Here is a 17,712-nt window from a genome sequence, read left to right on the forward strand (position 1 = left end):
ATACATAATGCCATCTAACCAATCAAAGAATGTTAGCTATATGCAGTTATCTTAGACAGCCAGCTAACGTTTGCTATTTAGCCAACTAGCTATTAGCCTAAACAACATAACCAACCAGCACGGTTATGGTCAGCAGAGACCAACTACTGGAGACCAATTAGATCCCAACTAACAGTAAGCCAAGGTGGAAAAAGTTACAAAACTCCAGTAGTCGAATTCACAGAAAACATGCTGAAAAGTAGTGATGGGGAAACAAAGCTTCCTGAAGCATTGGCTCTTTCCAGATAATTGTTTAAAAAAAAATAGGTTCATTACTCAAGGCTTTGAGCGACACAGAATTTAGAACAGCCACATTTTTAAAGATGACGTCCCCCACCGTAGCAGCGTAGCCTTCATGTCTTCTACGAAACCACGGGCCTTCATCGAGAGCATCAAGTCTATGCTGAATTGTGGGTAAACGGTGACTGGCTGACTGATTTATAAATAATAATGAGTAGTTATTTATGATGCAAGGTGATTTGTAAATCAGTCAGTCAGCAGCCACCTGCACTGTCGGCTGCAATGTCGAACGAGCCCAAATTAATCAAAACCAATCAGGTGTTCGACGAAATGATTCATCAGACGTCATTGATCACGTGCTGCTGATAAAGGGACACTACTTTGAATTATACCGCTTAGCGACTTCAGTACATGCCTCATAGCTCCAGTCTCAAACTTAACCCCGTTCCTGATTATGAAGAAGAGGTGGTCTGCCTGCTGGATGGAGAAAGACGCTCTCGTGGAAGAGGAGGCTGTTACAATACAAAAACAAGTAGAGGTTGAGGCTGTTACCGTGAAAGAAGAAGAGAAAGAGGTCTCAGTTAAAGAAGAGGAAGACTCGTTCAGAGTCAAAGAGGGGGACGACGACGTTTCAGTGAAAGAAGAGGGGGAGGTGACTGTCACATCGGAAAATGAAGAAGAGGAGGAAACTGGATGTCTGGGCCCGGTTTCCCAAACGCATCTTAATGCGTCCGATGGTTCTAACGATGAACGGGCCCTGATTAACCCTAGTAAGTACTGTCTTAACAGAAGCACAAACTCTGCGGTTGTTGAACTGATGTGTGGTGTTAATGGGGAAATTTGCAATTGCTACATCCGTATTTTGAGTAAATTATTAATTTATAGCCATTGATTCTTGAAGAATATAACACATGCCTCATGAGCTTAGTTTAAGTGTTTACCACATCGGAACCAAAATAAGCTTTTTTTTTACTCTAATGTTTAGAAACAATGAAAACCAACACTGTGTAGCCTCAACAGGGTTAAAACTATAATGTTGATATCATGGATGGTCAGTCTATGAATTTGAGTAGTTACATTTCTCCAGCCCCATCCATCATCTTATTACCAAAATAGTGAGGTATTTACAGCTTTGTTATTGGTTGATTGAATGTTGTGTTTTTTTTTAAAGGGGCCACCTAGTTTTTCAACAAACAAAATGGCTGCCCAGAGACCTGAGCTGTGTTAGAATACTCATACTAACCGTACTGTTTGTGATGTTAATTGAGTATATAGTTTGCTTATTATAGTATGATGTAGTTAGTATGCCAAAAGTTCCCGGATGTCGTACTAAATTCACCAAAATATGAAATATACACGCAGTACCTTACGGCCCATAATGCAATTCTTCAGGAAATGGGCGTGACTTCACATCGATGAAAATATTCAGCCAAAGTCCAACGAGAGTGGATACAAATGAACTGCTTTAAAAACCTGTTGGTACTAGGGGGCAGTATTTTCATTTTTGGAAAAATAACGTTCCCAAATTAAACAGGATATTTTGCCAGGACAAGATGCTAGAATATGCATATAATTGACAGCTTAGGATAGAACACACTCTAAAGTTACAAAAACTGTAATAAATATTGTCTGAGTATAACATAACTGATGTTACAGGCGAAAGCCTGAGAAATCCAATCTGGAAGTTATCTTTTGAAAGCCCTGCGTTCCGATGCGTCCCTATTGAGCTGTGAACCAGATTACGCTTTCTACGTACAGCAGTACAGTTTCTCCAATCGCTTCTACTGAGAAACCAATTGTCCCGGTTGATATATTATCGAATAGATATTTGAAAAACACATTGAGGATTGATTATAAACAACAGAAGTTAAATGTTTCTGTCGATATTATGAAGCTAATTGTTTAAATGTTTCTGTCAATATTTTGAAAATATGAGATTACAGGATGATAAAAGCCTAAACTGTATAAATCCAATATATTTCACTGATTAACAAAAGGCTGTAATATAATGTAATACTGTAATATATAAATCCAATATATTTCACTTGTGATTTTCATGAATAGGAATATTTTCTAGGAAGATTTATGTCCGTTGCGTTATGCTAATTAGTGTGGGATGGGGTGTCACTAGAGGTTAAATAATTATGACAAATGTTGAGCAATGTAATAAAGTAATGACTTTACAAATAAGTTACGTTACACGTTATGTTAGCTACACTATCCTTAGAAAACGCATAGCATATCTTTACAGCAGTATGTATCGGTATGTTAACTAGCTACCTAACGTTAGTTGGCTACTTATACTTCAAACTTGCCAGTATAGTAACTATAAGTAAAATGGTAAGAGTGTGTTTTTCTCTGATTTGTGTTTAGCAAGCTATCCAACGTTAGCCAGTTAGCTTGGGTGCTTCACTGTCATTGTGAGGTCAGAACGCTTGGATCGACCCTCAGCCATATAGTATTAGTTTACAAACAGTGGTGTTACACAAGCTTATGTTTTGGTTTCTGGTGGGGTAATACGGCTGAAACATTTGAGGCACATGTAAGTTATATTCTATAAGAATCAATGGTTATATAGTAAATGGGTCTTTCTATAACTGCCAGTGTAGATTTCCTGTTAGGGTCAAATTGTTAAGAGCTGTTGATAAGTCATTAGCTGTGTTAGAACTCATACTAACCATACTATTTGTGATGTTAATTGAGTATATAGTATGCTTATTGGTCATAGTGTGATATAGTTAGTATGCCAAAAGTTTCCCGGATGTCATACTGGTTATATAGTAAATGGGTCTTTCTATAACTGCCAGTGTAGATTTCCTGTTGGGGTCAAATTGTTAAAGCTGTTGATAAGTCATTGAATAATATTCTGGCAATTATTTTCATGCCATTACATTAAAATCGAAAGATTGAACTGTACTCACAACAAGATAATCCCTCAATGCTTCCTCCATTGTTCCTCCAGTCATCCCCTGGACTCCCTCGCTCTGTGCTGTGAAAGATGTGAGTTTGTGTTCTCAAAGTAGCACCTATATTGTTGTCATTCCAGCACATCTGTTGTTTATCCAACTTGTTAACCCTTTAGTCTCCACTACTTGCTGTCATTTCCCTTCCTGATTTTCCTCTCTTGGATGTCTCCACCATGCTCCTACTCTGTCAGTAATTCCTCCCTGGTTTATTAATTGGTAGTCATGTCAAACAACAATATATTAAAGGTGCTGTACATTCTATTCCAAATCTAGAATTAGAATTGTCATTATGTTTCCATGATTTCAACAGTTCACCAGTTAACTAAGCCTATAATGTGGACACAAAAGATGTGGATACCAAGGAACTTGAAGCTCTCAACCTGCTCCACTTGAAGCTCTCAACCTGCTCCACTACAACCCCTTTGATGAGAATGGGGGCGTGCTCAGTGTTTAGTTCCAGGGTCCTTCGCTTAGTGATGCTCTTTGAAGGACTATGGTGTTGGACGCTGAGCTGTAGTCAATGAACAGCATTCTCACATAGGTGTTCCTTTTGTCCAGGTGGGAAAGGGCAGTGTGGAGTGCAATATAGATTGCATCATCTGTGGATCTGTTTGGGTGGTATGCAAATTGGAGTGGGTCTAGGGTTTCTGGGTTAATGGTGTTGATGAGCCATGACCAGCCTTTCAAAGCACTTCATGGCTACTCATGCATAGTCATTTAGGCAGGTTGCCTTAGTCCCTTTGCCCAAGAACTCTATGGTGGTCTGCTTGAAACATGTTGGTTTTACAGACTCAAACAGGGGTTGAAAATGTCAGTGAAGACCCTTGCCAGTTGGTCAGCGCATGCTTGGAGCACACGTCTTGGTAATCCGTCTGGCCCTGCGGCCTTGTGAATGTTAACCTTTTTAAAGGTCTTACTCACATCGGCTGCGGAGAGCGTGATCACAAAGTCGTCCGAAATGGTGTTACTTACCTCGACGCGAGCATAGAAGTTATGTAGCGCGTCTTGTAGGCTTGTCACTGGGCAGCTGTCTGCTGTGCTTCCCTTTGTAGTCTGATTTGGCAAGCCTGACATTGATCGACGAGGTTGGAGCCGATGTTCAAGGGGTATAGCAGGGTAGCAGTAATACTTTGAGATTTGTCCACAAAGGGGTACCCCTCCCATAGGTGGCTCATTATTGGGATTCATTGCTGATTGCTACCTGTAGCTCACTATGAAGTGTCTATGGATACAGGTTAAGGGCCCTGTTGGAGATTGCTGGTTGGTAGCTGATTCGAGGGAACAAGCAGGGTTGGACACGGCCATGTTATTACCCCACACAGTCTCTGTAGTTCATATGAACCCCGTTCCTGGGAATTAGATTTGATTAAAAATCATCCCAGTCTGTTACCACAGAAGGGGTCCGCTTGTCCCATTTCTAGCTAGCTTACGAGGCGAGGCGCCTTGTCACTAGAGTCAGTTTATTTTGGTACTGTCCATATGTAGCTTGTTTTTGGTCACAGAATGGCTGAATAAGTGCAACATTTTACCTGGAGCTAACTATGCAGAGCATATCGCATGTCAAATGACTTTAGCTTCCCTCCAGGTCTGAGGACACGCTCTCTAGTAGGCTTAAATTAAAGATACGGAAAATAGGAGTGGCAATATAGTCCGCTATTATCCTCAGTAATTTTCCATCTAGATTCAGACCCTGGTGGCTTGTCATTGTTGATGGACAACAATAATTTTTTCACCTCTTCCACACTTACTTTACGGAATTCTAAATTACAATGCTTGTCTTTCATAATTTGGTCAGATATACTTGGAAGTGTAGTGTCAGCGTTTGCTGCTGGTATGACATGCCTACGTTTGCTAATCTTGCCAATGAAAAAGTCATAAAAGTAGTGGGTTTTGTGATGAATGAGCCATCTGATTCAGTTCATTTTTTCCCAACATTGTATGTAAGTTTCTGAAAAGCTTTTTACTATCATTCTTTGTCATTTATCTTTGTTTCATTTTGTAATTTTTATTATTTTTATTCAGTTTAGTCACATGATTTCTCAATTTGCAGGACGTTTGCCAATCGGTTGTACAGCCAGACTTATTTGCCATTCCTTTTGCCTCATCCTTCTCAACCATGCCATTTTTCAATTCCTCATCATTCCACTGGGATTTAACAGCTTTTACAGTCATTTTCTTAATGGGTTCATGCTTATTAGTAACTGGAATAAGCAATTTCATAAATGCGTGCAGCTTCTGGTTGCTCCTCATTACACACCACAGAGCAGCAAATATTCTTTACATCATCAACATAGGAATCACCTGTTTTTATTAAATAATTGAGACACACAAATAACTTGAGGGAACCAGAGATCAAAATAGCCGAACCATAAGAAGAAAAACCTCTTCCTCCTCCTGCTGCTGCTGGCCTTAAATTCTGACGTTATGCTTCTGAAGTTTCCAGTAATAGACTAAAACAGCAGTCAGCAACGTTTTCCATTTGAAGTGCAAATTTATCTGACCATTTCTACTGATCTGGTGCCAGTTATTATTTTCATATTCACATGTTACTGGAACAATTTAATTTATAATCGTATCTCAAAATCATTGTCTGTGATTAATCTACATTCTATATAAATAAAAATAAACATTATTTAGATTTATATAATGTTTTATTGCCATTGCCAACTATGTAAAATAGCCTACCTAAAGCCAACAAATTAAAACATCTAGAAAATATCCAGATAAAAATAAATCACATTGGCTGAGCATGGCCTGTCTACATAGTTGATACACTGTTTAAAGTTCTATCACCTAGGTCTGTCTGAAACAACATGATAGCAACATTGTATAAAATATTCTGGGCTCTCAGTTTCCCGCACCAGAGAGTTTGGGACAGACACAGCTGTAGGCTATTTGTGAAAGGGATAAGAAGTAATCAGGTATTGTATGACATTTCCACTGGATCAGAGCATTACATTTTTTCCCTTTCATGTCGAGTGGTTATCAAGAGTGAGAGCTGGAAATATTTTACTCTAATCAATAGTTCCTCAAAGTATTTGTAAGACTTTGTTTACTTGCTGTGTGTGTTGAAGAAAAAATTACTTTGAGAAGCTCCAAGTCATTAGTGGTGGTGCGTTAATACTATCAGACATCCCCAAATAGGTGCATCGCTCTCTGCCCTCTGTTCACTGAAACGCAATTTAGTTGCAGAAACTCCTCCATGCTAATGCGGAAACCGCTAGTTATACCATAGACCTACTGTAGGACCCATAACTTCACCTAACAACAACATAGACCTACAGAAAGGTGCCTATATTGGAGACCAAAAGTTGTCTGGCACACTGCTTAGGATTTCAACAACTTCAAAAACGTATTTCTTACATACAATCGTCGATGTTACTACTAATGGGAAAACAAGACAAAATATGACTGTTGTTCACTTGACTGTCTTAAGACGAATGTCAAATAATTCACATTCATTCCAGACATCATTGTTTGAACAACATAATGGCTACGCTGTTGGCATCACCTTTTTACAGTGTATTGTTGCTGTTGTGGGCCTTAAACCACCTGTCCTGACTTTTTGTTCACACAGGAGAGAGACCTGACTATCGTGGATCCTCTGGGGGGCCTCAACAACCTCATGATGGTGACAGGGCAGAGAAGAGTCTCTCCAAATCAAAACACCTCAAGAAACACCAGCAGAGACCCACAGGGAAGAAATCTCATTGCTGCTCTGACTGTGGGAAAGGTTGCAAATCTTCATCAGAACTTAAAATACACCAGAGAACACACACAGGAGAGAAACCTTATAGCTGTGGTCAATGTGGGAGGAGTTTTGTTCAAGCTAGCCATCTGACTCAACACCAGAGAACACACACAGGAGAGAAACCTTATAGCTGTGATCAATGTGGGAGGAGTTTTACTACATCTAGCATTCTGACAGTACACCAGAGAACACACACAGGAGAAACACCTTATAGCTGTCATCAATGTGGGAGGAGTTTTACTATATCTAGCAGTCTGACATTACACCAGAGAACACACACAGGAGAGAAACCTTATATCTGTGATCAATGTGGGAGGAGTTTTGTTCAAGCTAGCCATCTGACTCAACACCAGAGAACACACACAGGAGAGAAGCCTTATAGCTGTGATCAATGTGAGAGGAGTTTTCCTACATCGAGCCAGCTGACTTCACACCAGAGAACACACACAGGAGAGAAGCCTTATAGCTGTGATCAATGTGAGAGGAGTTTTCCTACATCGAGCCAGCGAACTTCACACCAGAGAACACACACAGGAGAGAAACCTTTTAGCTGTGATCAATGTGAGAGGAGTTTTCCTACATCGAGCCAGCTGACTTCACACCAGAGAACACACACAGGAGAGAAGCCTTATAGCTGTGATCAATGTGAGAGGAGTTTTCCTACATCGAGCCAGCGAACTTCACACCAGAGAACACACACAGGAGAGAAACCTTTTAGCTGTGATCAATGTGACAAGAGATACTCTGATAAAAGATCTCTGATCAAACATCAGAAAATACATACATGAAGAAGTTGTTTCATAATATCACTGAAATAATGTCACAATGTAGAATGTTTTAACATTGTAGTAGGAGTATTTTAATGATGTCACAATGTAGAATGTTTTAGCATTGTAGTAGGAGTATTTTAATGATGTCACAATGTAGAATGTTTTAACGTTGTAGTAGGAGTGTTTTAATGATGTTCTACCTTATCGTTTACCCTGTTCAATTGATTGCAGCATGATATGGATATTAACCTCAGGGGGAAATCCAGGCTCTGAATTGAAAGATTATTATTAAACAAAAAGTGACTAACAAAAAAAAGAGCTGTGTTACACTTACTGTGTTGGTGACCCACTTTAATCAAAATGCAGCACTTCAAAATGTAGTGAGCTGTTTTCTTCAAGTGGAAAAAAATGCATGTAATTTGATAATTGTTGCAGATGTTTGTGGACAGCCTAGTGGTTAGAGCGGTGGACTAGTACCCGGAAGGTTGCAAGTTCAAACCCCCGAGCTGACAAGGTACAAATCTGTCGTTCTGCCCCTGAACAGGCAGTTAACCCACTGTTCCTAGGCCGTCATTGAAAATAAGAATGTCTTCTTTTAACTGACTTGCCTAGTAAAATAAAGGTAAAATTAAAAGATTGTATATACACACATGTAAGCAGTATAATAAATTGGTCTATAATCAATTTTCTTAACAATCTGACATCACTCCAGTATTTCTTGACAACATTTAAATTCTAATTGTCTTTATTCCCGTACTGGGCAGTCAGAAATGTTTGCGTTTAGTCAGTGAGTTGCCATGGATCACAATTTATTTTGACTGCACGTTTTTCCTGTATTGGAGATTTAGTTTTTTTTGGGGCTCGTTCCAAGGGGACGAGAGTTCTAGAAGCTAGTGAGTTTTAGGATTCTATAGAAAGAAAAATGAGAAGATACGATTGTATATTATTATTTAGAAATGTGTTTTTTTTCTTGTTTTTAATTGTTGATAGCCAGACACTGCTTATATTGGACAAGGTGAAGCATTGTAGTTGATTATAATGTAAAGTGGGAGTTTTCTGGTGTTGAGCAAACTTGTCCAACACAAATATACGATAGTGGTGGAATGACAGATTTGTTATTGTTTAAACTTGCAGATTGCTGGGTTGTGTGTTTTTTTTAAACAGCAACAAAATGGCTGCCCAGAGACTTGGTTTGGTTAACTGCTGAGGGATGGGGTCTGGAGAAGTGAATCCACTCACATTCTTAGAGAAGGCTATTGTAACTGTAATCTAACACCCAGCGACCTCGTCAAGAAGTTCAGAAATCTTGGCGTAACAGTTCTAAGGTGTTGGCTTGACAGTTGCTGGACCCAGGTTTGAGTTCAGCCCAGGGCCTCTCCCTGAATTCACTACACTATTAATACAAGGACTGGCCATCCATGAGGTCAAAATTATTTTTTTAAACAGATTTTGAGGCTACATAGTATGTTCTATAATTGCCAGTGTAGATTTCCTGTGAGGGCAAATTATTAGAACTGTTGATAAGTCATTGTCTGCCATTTTTGTTCATGCCCTTACATTAAAGGCAAGACATACCTAGATTCAATTACATTCATGAATTGGTTTGAAACCTTTGTTTTTGGTGACTTGAAGGATTTGTAAAATATGGTTTGTCATGAATCACTTTTTTTTAAATGATTTAAATGTAACCTTTATTTAACTAGGCAAATCAGTTAAGAACAAAATCTTATTTACAATGACTGCGTTCCCTGGACGACGCTGGGCCAATTGTGCGCCGCCCTATGGGACTCCCAATCACGGCTGGTTATGATACAGCCTGGATTTGATCCACGGTCAACCAAGAGTCATCTGTAATTTCCAACCTGACTAGGAAGGAGCCGGTCATCGACACAACCTGACTAGGAGGGAGCCGGTCATCGACACAACCTGACTAGGAGGGAGCCGGTCATCGACACAACCTGACTAGGAGGGAGCTGGTCGTCGACACAACCTGACTAGATAGAGCCGGTCGTCGACACAATTTTTATTTATTTATTTTAATTTTACTCAGCAAGTCAGTTAAGAACACATTCTTATTTTCAATGATGGCTTAGGAACAGTGGGTTAACTGCCTTGTTCAGGGGCAGAATGACAGATTTGTACCTTGTCAGCTCGGGGAACCGATCTTGCAACCTAAGGGTTTAGTATCCTGTTACCCTCTTCCTGTCAAACCAGAAGATGTAAGCATTGCTGAGGAGGATTGTCCAAAGTGGGGTATATATACTTGTGATGGTGAGAACACATTTTTGTCTGAATTACAGCTGTAAAGACCCTTTGGGAATATTTAAACATGGTTAAGCTTCTCTAGTGTCCGTGAGTTATTCACTCTGAAAAATTAGAACCTAACACTATAATTAGTGTTCACTGAAGTAGGGAAACGAGGTACAACGCCTGTTTGTCCCTACCCCTTCCTGGGTCGGTGAAGAGCGGTATTAAACTTAAGGAATAAATCCGAGCCTCACACTCATCACCTGTAGAAGGTTTTGTTTTTTTGTATTCTGAAATGCACTCGAACTATGTATCATTCAGTGGCTCCTTATGTTAAGCTTGAAAAACAGTTTTCGTGGGAACAGAAATACTAAATAATTTCAGAGTTTGCTAAATCCAATGGTTTTTAACTGAGTGTCATCTTGTAATCAATTATTGGTATTCATTGCTGACCAATTATTGGTATTCATTTCCTACCTGTAGCTCACTATGAGGCGTCTAGTGATACAGGTTAAGGGCCCTGTTGGAGATTGGTGGTTGGTAGCGGAGTCGAGGGAACAAGCAGGGTTGGACACGGCCATGTCATTATCCCACACAGTCTCTGTGGTTCATATGTACCCCATTCCTGGGAATTATATTTGTAACTATGCCTGCTTGTTATAGAAAAAGTAATTAGGGGAAAACTATTTAGAAACCTGAAATAAAATAACAAACCGGTTTGAAAAATGAAAACTATTCCAAAACTAGTAAGATGTGTTTGTTGTTGTAAATGTTATATATTTTTTGTCTTTTTTGTATGTATTGCAATATATTTCAATCTCTTTTTCCATGTTTAAATTAAATAAACCGTCCCGTAACCCGTCTCACCAATGTGATACGGATCTGCTATTTTTTTTTAGACCTTATAGCTAGAACCTCCATCAGCAACTAACCAGCTAATTAGCTACTAGCTATTTAGTTATTGTTAGACACTGCTTCCGGCCTTTACCTTTTTTTTAGCTCAAACACCAGCCGCTTTTAGCCTGGATAATACCTGCCAGTGTAATGAATTTCCTCCTCTTCTTCCGAAGAGGAGAGGCGAAACGGATCAGAGGACCAATACGCGGCGTGGTAATTTTCCATGGTACTTTTTAATACGTTAAGGTACACATGAACAAACTAACAAAAACAAAAAAAGTGAAAACTCAAAACAGTCCTATCTGGTGCACACACAGAGACAGGAACAATCACCCACAAACACACAGTGAAACCCAGGCCACCTAAGTATGATTCTCAATCAGAGACAACTAATGACACCTGCCTCTGATTGAGAACCATACTAGGCCGAAACATAGAAATAACCCAAAACCTAGAAAAACAAACATAGACTGCCCACCCAACTCACGCCCTGACCATACTAACTAAATACAAAACACAGAAAATAAAGGTCAGAACGTGACAGCCAGTCTACACAGCGTGATATCACCCATGAGCATATCGGACTGTTTTTCTCCACTACATCACCGTATTCCTGCCATAAGCTCTGGACCATTACACTGGATAATCGCAGCTAGCTAGCTGCTACCGAGTGGCCCAGCCCCGAAGATAGCCTTGAACCAGAGCAACTTTTCAGAGAAGTATGGAACCAATACACACAGTCAGTTAGAAAAGCAAAAGCTAGCTTTTTCAAACAGACATTTGCATCCTGTAGCTCTAACTCCAAAAAGTTTTGGGACACTGTAAAGTCCATGGAGAATAAGAGCACCTCCTCCCAGGTGCCCACTGCACTGAGGCTAGGAAACACTGTCACCACCGATAAATCCACGATAATCGAGAATTTCAAGAAGAATTTCTCTACGGCTGGCCATGCTTTCTCCTGGCTACCCCAACCGTGGCCAACAGCTCCCCACCCCCCGCAGGTACTTGCCCAAACCTCCCCAGCTTCTCCTTCACCCAAATCCAGATAGCTGATGTTCTGAAAGATTTGCAAAACCTGGACCCGTACAAATCAGCTAGGCTAGACAATCTGGACCCTCTCTTTCTCAAGTTATTTGCCGCCATTGTGGCAACCCCTGTTACTAGTCTGTTCAACCTCTCTTTCGTATCGTCAGAGATTCCTAAGGATTGGAACACTTCAGCGGTCATCCCCCTCTTCAAAGGTGGTGACACTCTAGACCCACACTATTACAGACCTATTTCCATCTTGCCCTGCCTTTCTAAAGTCTTCGAAAGCAAAGTCAACTTCTTGCGACTCTCAAACCCGGATCCGGGAGCGTAATCATCGCCTCAAAGTAATTAGCACAACGCAGCGGACATAAATATCCCTAGAAAATCTTCCTATTCATGAAAATCACAAATGAAATATATTCAGACACAGCTTAGCCTTTTGTTAATCACACTGTCATCTCATTTTTTCAAAATATGCTTTACAGCCAACGCTAGACAAGCATTTGTGTAAGTTTATCATAGCCTAGCATAGCATTATGCCCTGCTAGCAGCAGGCAACATTTTCACGAAAATAAGAAAAGCAATCAAATTAAATTACTTACCTTTGAAGAACTTTGGATGTTTTCACTCACGAGACTCCCAGTTAGATAGCAAATGTTCCTTTTTCCCAAAAATATTATTTTTGTAGGCAAAATAGCTCCCGTTTGTTCTTCACGTTTGGCTGAGAAATCGACCGGAAAATGCGGTCACTACAACGCCAAAGTTTTTCCAAATTAGCTCCACAATATCGACAGAAACATGGCAAACGTTGTTTAGAATCAATCCTCAAGGTGTTTTTCACATGTATATTCGATAATATATCCACCGGGACAATTGGTTTCTCATTAGAAGCGATTGGAATAATGGCTACTTCTGTACTTTACGCAAGATTTTCTGCGGGAGCCATCATGTGACCACTTGCTCAATGTGGTCCCTTACGGCTATTTGTCAACATAAATGCGTAAAAAGACGTCACAAAGCTGTAGACACCTTGGGGAAAACGTAAGCTCATTCGTAGCCCATTCACAGCCATATAAGGAGTCATTGGCATGCAGCGCTTTCAAAATATGGGGCACTTCCTGATTGGATTTTTATCTGGGTTTCGCCTGTAACATCAGTTCTGTTTCACTCACAGACAATATCTTTGCAGTTTTGGATGTGTCAGAGTGTTTTCTATCCAAAGCTGTCAATTATATGCATAGTCGAGCATCTTGTCGTGACAAAATATCCCGTTTAAAACGAGAACGTTTTTTTCCAAAAATGAAATACCGCCCCCAGAGTTCCAAGAGGTTTTAACAAACAGATCAATGACCATTTTGTATCCCACTGTACCTTCTCCGCTGTGCAATCCATTTTCCAAGCTGGTCACTGGTGCACCTCAGCCACGCTCAAGGTCCTAAACTATGTCATAACCGCCGTCGATAAGAGACAATACTCTGTAGCCATCTTCATCAACCTGGCCATGGCTTTTGACTCTGTCAATCACTGTATTCTTATCGGTAGACTTAACAGCCTTGGTTTCTCAAATGACTGACTCGCCTGGTTCACCAACTACTTCTCAGAACAACTTCTCAAAAGTTCAGTGTGTCAAATCGAAGGGCCTGTTGTCCGGACCTCTGGCAGTCTCTATGGGGGTACCACAGGGTTCAAATCTCTGGCCGACTCTTTTCTCTGTATATACCAACAATGTTGCTCTTGCTGCGGGTGATTCCTTGATCCAACTTTACGCAGATGACACCATTCTGTATACATGTGGCACTTCTTTGGGCACTGTTAACAAACCTCCAAATGAGCTTCAATGCCATACAACACTCCTTCCGTGGCCTCCAACTGCTCTAAAACGTTAGTTAAACTAAATGTATGCTCTTCAACCGATCGCTGCTCCCACCCACCTGTCCAGCATCACTACTCTGGACGGTTCTGACTTAGAATATGTGGACAACTATAAATACCTAGGTGTCTGGTTAGACTCTCCTTTCAGACTAATATTAAGTATTTACAATCCAAAATTAAATAAGAAAACGGCTTCCTATTTCGCAACAAAGCATCTTTCACTGCCAAACATACCCTCGTAAACTGACTATCATACCGATCCTTGACTTCGGTGATGTCATTTTCAAAATAGCCTCCAACACTCTACACAGACTGCATCCAGTTTGCTATCACAGTGCCATCCGTTTTGTCACCAAAGCCCCATATACCACCCACCACTGCGACCTGTATGCTCTCGTCGGCTGGCCCTCAGCAACATATTCGTCTCCAAACCCACTGGCTCCAGGTCATCTATAAGTCTTTGCTAGGCCGCCTTAACTCAGCTCACTGGTCACCATAGCAACACCCACCCATAGCACGTGCTCCAGGAAGTATATCTCACTGGTCATCCCCAAAGCCAACACCTACTTTGGCCGCCTTTCCTTCCAGTTCTCTGCTGCCAATGACTGGAACAAATTGTAAAAATCACTGAAGCTGGAGAGTCTCCCTCACTAACTTTAGGCATCAGCTATCTGAGCAGTTTACTAATCGCTGCAGCTGTACACAGCCCATCTGTAAATAGCCCATCCAACTACCTACTTCATCCCCATGTTTTTATTTACTTTTTTTGCTATTTTGCACACCAGTATTTCTACTTGCACATCATCATCTGCACATCCATCACTCCAGTGTTAATTTGTAATTACTTTGCTACTATGGCCTATTTATTGCCTTACCTCCTTACTCCATTTGTAAACTTTGTATTTAGACTTTCAATTGTGTTATTGACCGCACGTTTGTTTATCCCAAGATGATGTAACTGTTGTTTTTTTGTCGCACTGCACTGCTTTATCTTTTCCAGGTCACAGTTGGAAATGAGAACTTGTTCTCGACTGGCCTACCTGGTTAAATAAAGGTGAAATACAAAACAATCTTAACTTTATTAGCATCATCCAAATGGAAACTGTCATTAACGCGGTTCTTCAATAATTACACACAATTCATACTGTAGCAAACATTATATTAAACAGGACATTCAAATGAGCCTTACAATTATAATCCAAAGTAGTGTGAAATGCTCTCATAAGCAACCTGGAAATTGAGGTTTCTGGGGGAAAACTCAGGGGGAGTTTTCTCCCATTCACATTCAGAATACATTGTGAAAAACTAAAATCTTTGCTCACCATTTTTGCTCCAGGCAGATATCCTACATCCATAACTATCGGCTTCCTCATTACCAGATATCCTACATCCATAACTAGCGGTTTCCTCATTAGTTTAGCAGGGAGGTGTTTCTGCAATCAAATTGTGTTTGCATCGCCCTTGTGCCACAATTTTATTAAACACAGAAAGGGGCCTAGACCAAAAGTTGTCTGGCACACTGCTTAGCGTTTCAACAACATGAATAACTTATTTCTAGTCTACGATCATCAAAGTTACTACTAATGTGAAAACAAGGCAAAATATGTCTATTCTTGCTCATTTTAAGACAAATGTCAAATAATTTTAACATTCATTACAGGCATCAATTGTTGTACAACATCATGGCAACTCTGTTGGCCTCACCTTTCTGTTACAGTGGTTTTCCGCTGTTGTGGGCTTTTAATCATCTGACTTTGTTGTTCACACAGGAGAGAGTGGGGACTATCGTGGATCCTCTGGGGATCCTCAACAACCTCATGATGCTGAATTTTATTTATTTATTTTATTTAACCTTTATTTTACAAGGCATGTCTAACCACGAGGCTACCCTGCCGCCCCTGAAGAGGCAGAGAAGAGTCTCTCCAGATCAAAACACCTGCAGAGATCCACAGGGAAGAGAACTCACTGCTGCTCTGACTGTGGGAAGAGATTCACCTCATCAGGCATTAAAATACCTCAGATAACACACAAAGGAGAGAAACCTTATAGCTGTGATCAATGTGGGAAGAGGTTTACTATATCTGGAGATCTGACAGTGCACAAGAGAATACACACAGGAGAGAAATCTTATCGCTGTGATCAACGTGGGAGGAGTTTTACAACATTAATCTCTCTGAAAGTAAACCAGAGAAAACACACAGGAGAGAAATCGTATCGCTGTGGTCAATGTGGGAAGAGTTTTGGTGAATCTGGAGATCTGACAGTACACAAGAGAACACACACAGGAGAGAAAAGTTATAGCTGTGGTCAATGTGGGAAGAGTTTTGTTTATGCTTTTCATCTGATTCAACACCAGAGAACACACACAGGAGAGAAATCTTATAGCTGTGATCAATGTGGGACGAGTTTTGTTCAAGCTTGCCATCTGACTCTACACAAGAGAACACACACAGGAGAGAAACCTTATAGCTGTGGTCAGTGTGGGAAAAGTTTTGGTCAATCTGGCCATCTGACTCAGGAGAGAAACTTATAGCTGTGGTCAGTCAAGAACACACAGGATTGAAATCTCATAGCTGTGACCAGAGATAATCTGATAAAAGATCTCTGATCAAATATTAGAAAATACATACATGAAGTAGTTGTTTCATGATTTCAATGAATTAATGTCACAATGTAGAATTTTTTAACATTGTAGTAGGAGTATTGTAATGATTTCACAATGTAGAAGCCTAAACGTTTGCCCACTTATGAATTGATATCAACATGTAATGGATATTAGCCTCAGGGGAAAAATCCAGGTGAAAAATCCAGGCTCTGAAATGGAAGAGTATTTTGTATTTATTCTTACATCAGCTGATATCTCAAAGTGCTGTACAGAAACCCAGCCTAAAACCCCAAACAGCAAGCAATGCAGGTGCAGAAGCACGGTGGCTAGGAAAAAACATTGAGAGGAACGAGGCTATGAGGGGTGGCCAGCCCTCTTCTGGCTGTGATGTTTAAATGTTCATAAATGACCAGCATGGTAAAATAATAAAAATCACAGTAGTTGTCGAGGGTGCAACAGATCAGCACCTCAAGAGTAAATGTCAGTTGGCTTTTCATAATGAGTAGTTATTTATGATGCAAGGTGATTTGTAAATTAATCCGTCAGCAGTCAGCAGTCAGCAGCCACCTGCACTGTCGGCTGCAATGTCGAACGAGCCCAAATTAATCAATACCAATCAGGTGTTCGACGAAATTATTCTTCAGACGTCATTGATCACGTGCTGCTGATAAAGGGACACTGCTTTGAGTTATACCGCTTAGCGACTTCAGTACATGCCTCATAGTTCCAGTCTCAAACTTAACCCCGTTCCGGCTGAAGAAGAGGAGGTCTGCTGGATGAAGAAGGAAGCTCTCGTGAAAGAGGTGGAGGCTGTTACAATACAAAAACAAGTAGAGGTTGAGGCTGTTACTGTGAAAGAATAAGAGAAAGACGTCTCAGTTAAAGAAGAGGAAGACTCGTTCAGAATGAAAGAGGGCGACGACGTTTCAGTGAAAGAAGTGGAGGGGGAGGTGACTGTCTCATCGAACAATGAAGAAGAGGAGCAAACTGGATATCCGGGCCCGGTTTCCCAAACGCATCTTAAGGCGTCCGATGGTTCTAACGATGAACGGGCCCTGATTAACACTAGTAAGTACTGTCTTAACAGAAGCACAAACTCTGCGGTTGTTGAACTGATGTGTGGTGTTAAAGGGGAAATTTGCAATTGCTACATCCATATTTTCACGTAAATTATTTATTTATAGGCATTGTTTCTTGAAGAATATAAGGCCCCATGAGCTTAGTTCAACTGTTTACCCCATCAGAACCCCAAATAAGCTTTTTTTTACTCCAATGTTTAGAAACTATGTAAACCAA

General features: G+C 40.4%; 2 protein-coding genes and 1 long non-coding RNA gene across 6 annotated transcripts in view; 2 read left to right on the plus strand and 1 right to left on the minus strand.

The window, feature by feature from the left end:
* The first annotated feature begins 156 nt into the window (after window positions 1-156).
* Window positions 157-10,879, plus strand: LOC127918069 (zinc finger protein 73-like). Its single transcript, XM_052501263.1, has 2 exons — window positions 157-1,049; window positions 6,823-10,879. The coding sequence occupies exons 1-2, from the start codon at window positions 734-736 to the stop codon at window positions 7,782-7,784; spliced, it is 1,278 nt and encodes a 425-aa protein (XP_052357223.1). The 5' UTR covers window positions 157-733; the 3' UTR covers window positions 7,785-10,879.
* Window positions 7,054-17,712, minus strand: part of LOC127918071 (uncharacterized) — a 15,825-nt gene continuing 5,166 nt past the window's right edge. For both annotated transcript variants that reach the window (XR_008098704.1, XR_008098703.1), the window contains 3 exons: window positions 7,540-7,623; window positions 7,288-7,455; window positions 7,054-7,203 (listed from right to left, as the gene is read on the minus strand). This is a non-coding gene — a long non-coding RNA (uncharacterized LOC127918071). The remainder of the gene's footprint in view (window positions 7,204-7,287; window positions 7,456-7,539; window positions 7,624-17,712) is intronic.
* LOC127918070 (zinc finger protein 239-like) overlaps window positions 17,061-17,712 on the plus strand; it is a 19,889-nt gene continuing 19,237 nt past the window's right edge. The window contains exons 1-2 of one of the 3 annotated variants that reach the window (XM_052501265.1): window positions 17,061-17,219; window positions 17,253-17,484. In XM_052501265.1, the coding sequence (XP_052357225.1) occupies window positions 17,322-17,484 (163 nt within the window). In that variant the 5' untranslated portion in view covers window positions 17,061-17,219; window positions 17,253-17,321. Of the gene's footprint in view, window positions 17,485-17,712 lie in introns of all 3 variants that reach the window. The other 2 variants (XM_052501266.1, XM_052501264.1) reach the window with 2 other exon arrangements.

This window comes from Oncorhynchus keta, unplaced genomic scaffold (genome assembly GCF_023373465.1).
Source record: "Oncorhynchus keta strain PuntledgeMale-10-30-2019 unplaced genomic scaffold, Oket_V2 Un_contig_13038_pilon_pilon, whole genome shotgun sequence".
NCBI classification, from domain to species: Eukaryota; Metazoa; Chordata; class Actinopteri; order Salmoniformes; family Salmonidae; genus Oncorhynchus; species Oncorhynchus keta.